A 6,391-nucleotide genomic window follows, 5' to 3' on the forward strand; every position below is an offset into this window, starting at 1 on the left:
ATGCAGACCTTCACCGCGATGAGATCGTTTGTTTCCCAGTACCCTAAAACCATTGCAGCGGTCACAGTAACAGGTAAGTCCTTTAAAATAAAAAGAAACCACAGATCTGATATCGTCTTTTCGCTCACTCACTGAACTGTACGCAAGTGACTGATAGTGTACAGTCTGTGATGTTTCAGGTAAATCAAACACTGAGGTAGTTTACTTGTTGTTAATAGAATGAATGAGATCGAATACTTCGAAAAAATGATAATTGGGCGTCCATTCATTTTGCTACAAGTTCATATTCTCAAATGTTTCTTCATTAATAATTACAGCTACATGTTTTGGGGAATCATTTGACGTTTTACTTTTTGATTTATTTGTGTGTAATTTCCATATTAGAGCAGAGCTGCAACATTAGTACATACTTACTAGTCAATAATATAAATACACAATGTGAGCTTTCATTATAGTTTAACAAAGGATTGATTTGATCGTTGCCTCGATTGTTTTCAATATGGTCACGAGATGTAATATACTGTATGTGTTATTAATATGGATGGATGAATAGACATACATATTGATTTGACCTCTCCTGAAATACAATTAAATTGTCAGGGATAAAAACACAATAAAGCTAAAATGTCTATTGTGATCCTCTTTAAGAAAGTTGACCCTGAAGACAGGCACAACTGAATTATACAATCCCACAAATCAAAGTTATTAGAGCAGTTTTAGAAGTTGATATGTATTACTCTTTTAATCTATGCATTTCTAAAAAAAAAAAATCCCAGGGCCTGAATTGATATTTTCTAATATTTGTTTTTCATGAACCCTGCTTACAGTAATACAAAGAAAGAAAGAAGGAAAGAGAAACAATAGCATAATATTTATCTTTTTTGATTGAAGAATGACTAAAACAATTTATTGATTAACAAAATAGTTGCAAGTAGTTTGAATTTAAAACCGTTGACAATTAAAGAGATATGGTACTGAACAGTGTTTCTCTTGAAGAGGTATTTCAACTGTATACGCTCTTCCAGGAATGGGACTATTTGGTGTGAAGAAATGGATGGCAGGTGGAGTGTGTCGTAGCAAAGCCTCGCTGGAGGGAAAGACCGTCTTGATCACCGGAGGCAACACTGGGATTGGCAAAGAAACGGCTGTTGACCTGGCTAAAAGGGGTGAGCGACTTCTCCTGGTTTCATATTTTGGCCATATCTAATTTAATTTGAGCTGTAAAAGATCCGCTGCTGTGTTTCAGGCGCGAGAGTCCTTCTGGCCTGTAGAGACATGGACAGAGCCAACAAAGCTGCAGAAGAGGTGAGGAAGAGGAGCGGAAATGACAATGTTATTGTCAAAAAGTTGGACTTGGCATCTTTACAGTCGGTGCGACAGCTCGCCAAAGACGTCCTAGCAAGTGAAGAGAGGCTGGATGTTCTCATCAATAATGCAGGTAGATGTATAAATCGCATCTCATGACTGATGTTGTGATATATCCAACAGCTTTGAGACTTTTATCTACTTTTAAATATGACATTTAGGTATTATGAGCTGTCCAAAATGGAAAACTGAAGATGGCTTTGAAATGCAGTTTGGTGTGAACCACCTGGGCCACTTCCTTTTAACAAACTGTCTGTTGGATCTCCTGAAGAAGTCGGCTTCGAGCCGCATCGTCACCGTCTCAAGTTTAGCGCATGAAAGAGGTTCAGTTTTTCTTTGTTTCTTTTTCACTTCAAGATATGAGGATTTGTATTCTCTATCAGGAATGTCATCATTTTCAGTGCCATTTAATATTAAATACCACATATGTGAATGCTGCTTTCCCTCAACAGGTCAAATCTATTTCGATGACATACATCAGGAGAAAGATTACCTCCCTAGGAAAAGCTATGCACAAAGTAAACTAGCTAATGTCCTCTTTACAAGAGAGCTGGCTAACAAGCTGCAAGGTATGGAAACATTTTCTATCTCACACCAGACGTTACACAGTTTTTAATAAACTGTCCATAATGTGGATACATCATTTCCTATGTCTTGTCATGTTGCAGGTACCGGAGTAACTACGTACAGCCTCCACCCTGGTATAATCCGGACGGAGCTCGGCCGACACTTCTTGCCCACAATACCCCTTTGGAAGAGAGTTGTGTTTACACCACTCATGTTCCTCATCAAGACTCCAACAGAAGGGGCTCAGACCACCATCTACTGCGCTGTGGAGGAAAGCCTGCAGAATGAAAGTGGACTCTACTACAGGTCAGTCATTGTAAATCAGTTGCTGGTAGCTTCATTATGAGAGCATAACTATCTGAGGATTTGCATCTACAAGCAACTCCTTACACATTATGTATACCGCACAGTAGTAGTTATATGTTCATGTTGTATACAAAAATATTGATCAGTACAACTTTGAAACTAGATTTTATCACATGGATCCATTTCAAGACTGAGTGTCAAGATCAGGTAATAAAAAAGGACCAAAATGCCCTTGTCAAGTCAGTGGATATTGTGCTTTAGTGGTGCTTATTCCCAAATAAAATAATAAATAATGAAATTACGGTACCACAAACTACTGCAGTGGTAATGCAATATTCGGTCCAAGATCCCGTCCTGTATCGTTAGTGACCCTGTGATTTCCATTCTTATTCATTGTTTTTTACCTGAATGAGAACTGATCCTTGGGACTAAATCAGCAGTATCAGTAATCAGTAGTAACGGATCGAGCCACATGTTTAAGACTCAATTCTGCCCTGATTGCAGCGACTGTGCCCCTAAAACCGCAGCCCCTCAGGGTCTGGATGATGAAGCTGCCAAGAAGCTGTGGGATCTGAGTGCCTCTATGGTTGGTCTGATATAATCACAGTGACATCGATGATGATCGTCATCATCTTCATCGTACCAACGGACTGCCTGAGGAAGGATGGGCGCTCTTTCTAATGAGCATCTGTGTGGCTGCTAACAGCTGAGCTCCTACTTAATGTAATAAATGAGTAAACAGACAGAACGTCTCAAGTGACAGACATTTATTCAGAATATACAACAAACTACTTGCAAAAATACTATGGATTTAATTATGTTTTCTTTCATTTTGTTCAAACAGTAGCAATGCTTCTCAGGTAAGTTACATGGAAGCGGTATGATCTTTAGTTTTGATTGCCATTAGCGTGAAATTACATTTTAATTGACAGGTTTCACCAATGCCTGTGTTGATTAAGGGCTCGAATGTCATTCTTTGTTACTTGATTTCATCATATAAGAATTACGTGTGATTTGAGGTTTTTTGTCACACTGTTGATAGCAACATTTTCATTTGTTTTCTTCTCCTGGGCAATAAAGTGCTCTTATACATAGCCAATAATTTTACCTGTTTGTTTAGGCATATGTTTCATTCATTCACATCACGTATATCCATTTTGTTTCATGTGAGACCAACAATATTCAAATAAAACACAATTTGGTTACATCATCATGAATTAAAAATGTTCCTAATACATTAAATGTATCTGACCACTCTTTTTTTTTTTAGGTTTCTTTATCTTGAAGGCACTTTGTACAAATTTGCTACAAACAGTCAAATCTCATCTTACTCAAAGCTACATCTCAGACAAGTGCATCACATTTTCTTTTAAAATAAAAACTCCATTAACAGTTCTAATTACATTTGCACAATGTGCACCCAAGTGGCCTGCAGGCTACAAATGGACCCTGTATGTTCCCTACACATTACATTGTCATGTAAAATAGCTAGTTCAGAGGAATAGTACCATGTCTTGGCATTTACATTCAAAACTGTAATACATATACAGCAGATGTTGTGAAGTCAAAATATGATAAACCTTATCATATTTTGGGTGTAACACAGGGAAGAAGTCTATCTATATTGCTCAGTTTCAATATATATATATATATATATATATATATATATATATATATATATATATATATATATATATCATTCTCGTTTTATAAATTATACATATTCAACATCTAGATGGCTGTGAGTCTACACAGCGGAACCTATGGATGTACTTCCTGACAATTTATGTTGCTAACAGTTCTACTCCCACAATATGTACTGCATAAACAACATCACTAACTAATGAGCAATCTCTTCAAAATCAGAAAGCTGCTTCATCTGCTCCACTTGCATAGAGTGCCTTCTCACAAGTTTTTTCTTGGAATTGAGGCCACCTCTCTTTGGTGTGTTAGGTGCTACTGGAGCTATAGATCTAATACCTGTGGCCAGAGGTGAGGAGGGCTTGCTACTAGCCCCGATGTCAGGGATGGGAGGGTTCGGGTTGATGTTGAGCGCAGGCAGGTGGCCGGGCCTGGTGTGAGAGATGTGGTCCAACAGCAGCGTGCCCGAGCCTCTCCTCTCCAGGAGGCCTGGTGCGCGTCTGTGTGCTGTGCTTGGAGAGGACGTGCTGGCGTTGCTGTCTAGAGATTCTCTGGAGCTAGTTAGCATCGCTAGAGGAGAAGTGTTCAGTTTCCTTCGCTCCACTGGGACCTTAGGTGAGTCTAACATGGCAGAGCCTGAGTAGAGCTGAGAGTCTGAGTCATAGTGATCGTTCCCCAGGTGTCTCATATGCACCATGTCTCTCAGACTGGCAAGTCCACTGCTGCTCTCCTGCTCTGTGGGCACAGTTATGCGCTGTGCCAGTGGCTGGTGCTGGCCTAGAGATCTCTCATAAGATGCTTTGGACGTTGGAGGAACTGATATCGAGGTTGTGATTTTGCAGGGTAGTTCACCCACCAGCGGGAATAAGCTGTCCTTTCCATCCACACTGCTCTGTCGAGATAAAGCTGACCTCTTATTCAGAGACAGTCCGTTTACCCCTGTGACGACGTCCTCATCAGAGCTGGCTTTTTTACTCTCCTCATGGGCGGCTGCAGCCAGGACTGAGGGAGCAATCAGCCCCCAAGGCTCTGACTGCAGCCTCTTCAGCTGAGGCAAACGTGCACGTTTGGGGTTGGCAGGCCGGCGTGTTGGAGACGTGGGCCCATTGGCGAGTTTTGCAGCCGAACTGGAGGTTTTCAGTTTGGTCTGGAAACTGAAAACTGTGTTTTGTTGCTCTTGCTCAGGTGTGGGCGATGCAGAGACGTTGATATCAGACGGAGAGGTGCAGTATGCTGGGGAGGACTTATCATCCAGCTGTGGTGATGGGGGGACATTTAGGTACTGTTTGGTTGTTTTAGTGCCAGATGGTGACTTATCTGTGGTGATTATGATGACCTCTTTGCCTTTAGCTTTGCACGCATCCAAGAGCAGTTTTAGTGTCTCCTTATCGTCTGCATTAATGCCGTAGACCAGGGCTGAGGCCCCGCTCCTGTCCTCCAGACTGGGGTCAGCTCCATTGCTCAGCAGTAGATCCACCACCTCGTGTCCAGCCTTGTGGCTGCAGGCTTGCATTAGAGCTGTCCTACCAGCTTTGTCTTGTATGTTTGGGTCTGCCTGGTTGTCCAGCAAATATTTCACCATCTTTAACTTGCTCACACTCTGCTGGTCACTGTGTGTGGACATGCAGGCCACCATGAGCGGAGTCTCTCCACGTTCATTGCTCTCGTTGATGTACGCTCCTCCGTCCAACAGGAGCCTGGTGAGTCTCAAGCGTCTGAGCCACACCGCCTTCAGAAGTGAATTTCCATCTGTCCGCAGCTCCAGTATATCTGCCATCTCCCAACCAGTCACAGATGTCTCAGTGTTGAATTTACAGCTCACAGCCCTTTGAACAAAACATTGAAGTAGTTCAGTTTACATTGCAACATTTTTATAATTTAACACTCATGTTGTTTGTTTCTCTGTTTTGCTAAATCACCTCCAGCAGGTGGCAGTCTGTTACAACGTAAAGGTTATAAACATAACTTACTGTTCCAGATTTATTATATAGGAAATATATAATCTTTATATAAAAATCCCGGCAATGTGTACAAAAAAAAAAGGAAAAAGGAATTCCAGTGGATCATGGCCATTGCCCAAAAATCCCCATGCACCAGACAGCGCGGTATAGCACCTGTTAGATTCTCAAACGATGGATGATCATGATTTGGATATGAAAAGCAAAGTTTATCTCGTTATCTCTGTCGAGACAGGAGCTCGCGTTTGTCTTTTTCCATCATATGTATGAAAGCCACGAAGAACGACGAACACATGCATCCGTCGTCCTGTGAGTGCGCGCACACACCAGGCGTGTTAATCTTTTTCCAAAATATATGCAAGAGACTATACGTCAACGAGATTTATTTTTCAAATATCTCAAAAATAAAAACATGTGTGACAACACAATCTGCTCATAAAAGCGACATAAAATATCAGCCCCCCGTGAGACGTAAGAGTCGCTGTCCATGGTTCTCATTTTGGATAACTTGGCGACAGAAACGCGCTCCATTACAAATAAATTGCTTCGTCGTC

The 6,391-nt window shown here is 41.2% G+C and overlaps 2 protein-coding genes across 2 annotated transcripts; one reads left to right on the forward strand and one right to left on the reverse strand.

Moving 5' to 3' along the window:
• Positions 1-3,332, forward strand: LOC306740829 (retinol dehydrogenase 12-like; the record flags this gene model as incomplete). The annotated part of the gene is made up of 7 exons (XM_079223064.1): positions 1-73; positions 1,026-1,166; positions 1,247-1,438; positions 1,527-1,688; positions 1,818-1,934; positions 2,034-2,238; positions 2,743-3,332. 7 exons carry the CDS (start codon positions 1-3, stop codon positions 2,837-2,839), a joined length of 987 nt encoding a protein of 328 aa, XP_079079190.1. The 3' UTR covers positions 2,840-3,332.
• A 746-nt stretch (positions 3,333-4,078) lies between these two features.
• On the reverse strand, positions 4,079-5,656 carry ankrd34c (ankyrin repeat domain 34C; the record flags this gene model as incomplete). The annotated part of the gene is made up of 1 exon (XM_079223833.1): positions 4,079-5,656. One exon carries the CDS (start codon positions 5,654-5,656, stop codon positions 4,079-4,081), a length of 1,578 nt encoding a protein of 525 aa, XP_079079959.1.
• Between the last annotated feature and the right edge of the window lie 735 nt (positions 5,657-6,391).

This window comes from Taurulus bubalis (assembly GCF_910589615.1).
Source record: "Taurulus bubalis genome assembly, chromosome: 9".
NCBI lineage: Eukaryota > Metazoa > Chordata > Actinopteri > Perciformes > Cottidae > Taurulus > Taurulus bubalis.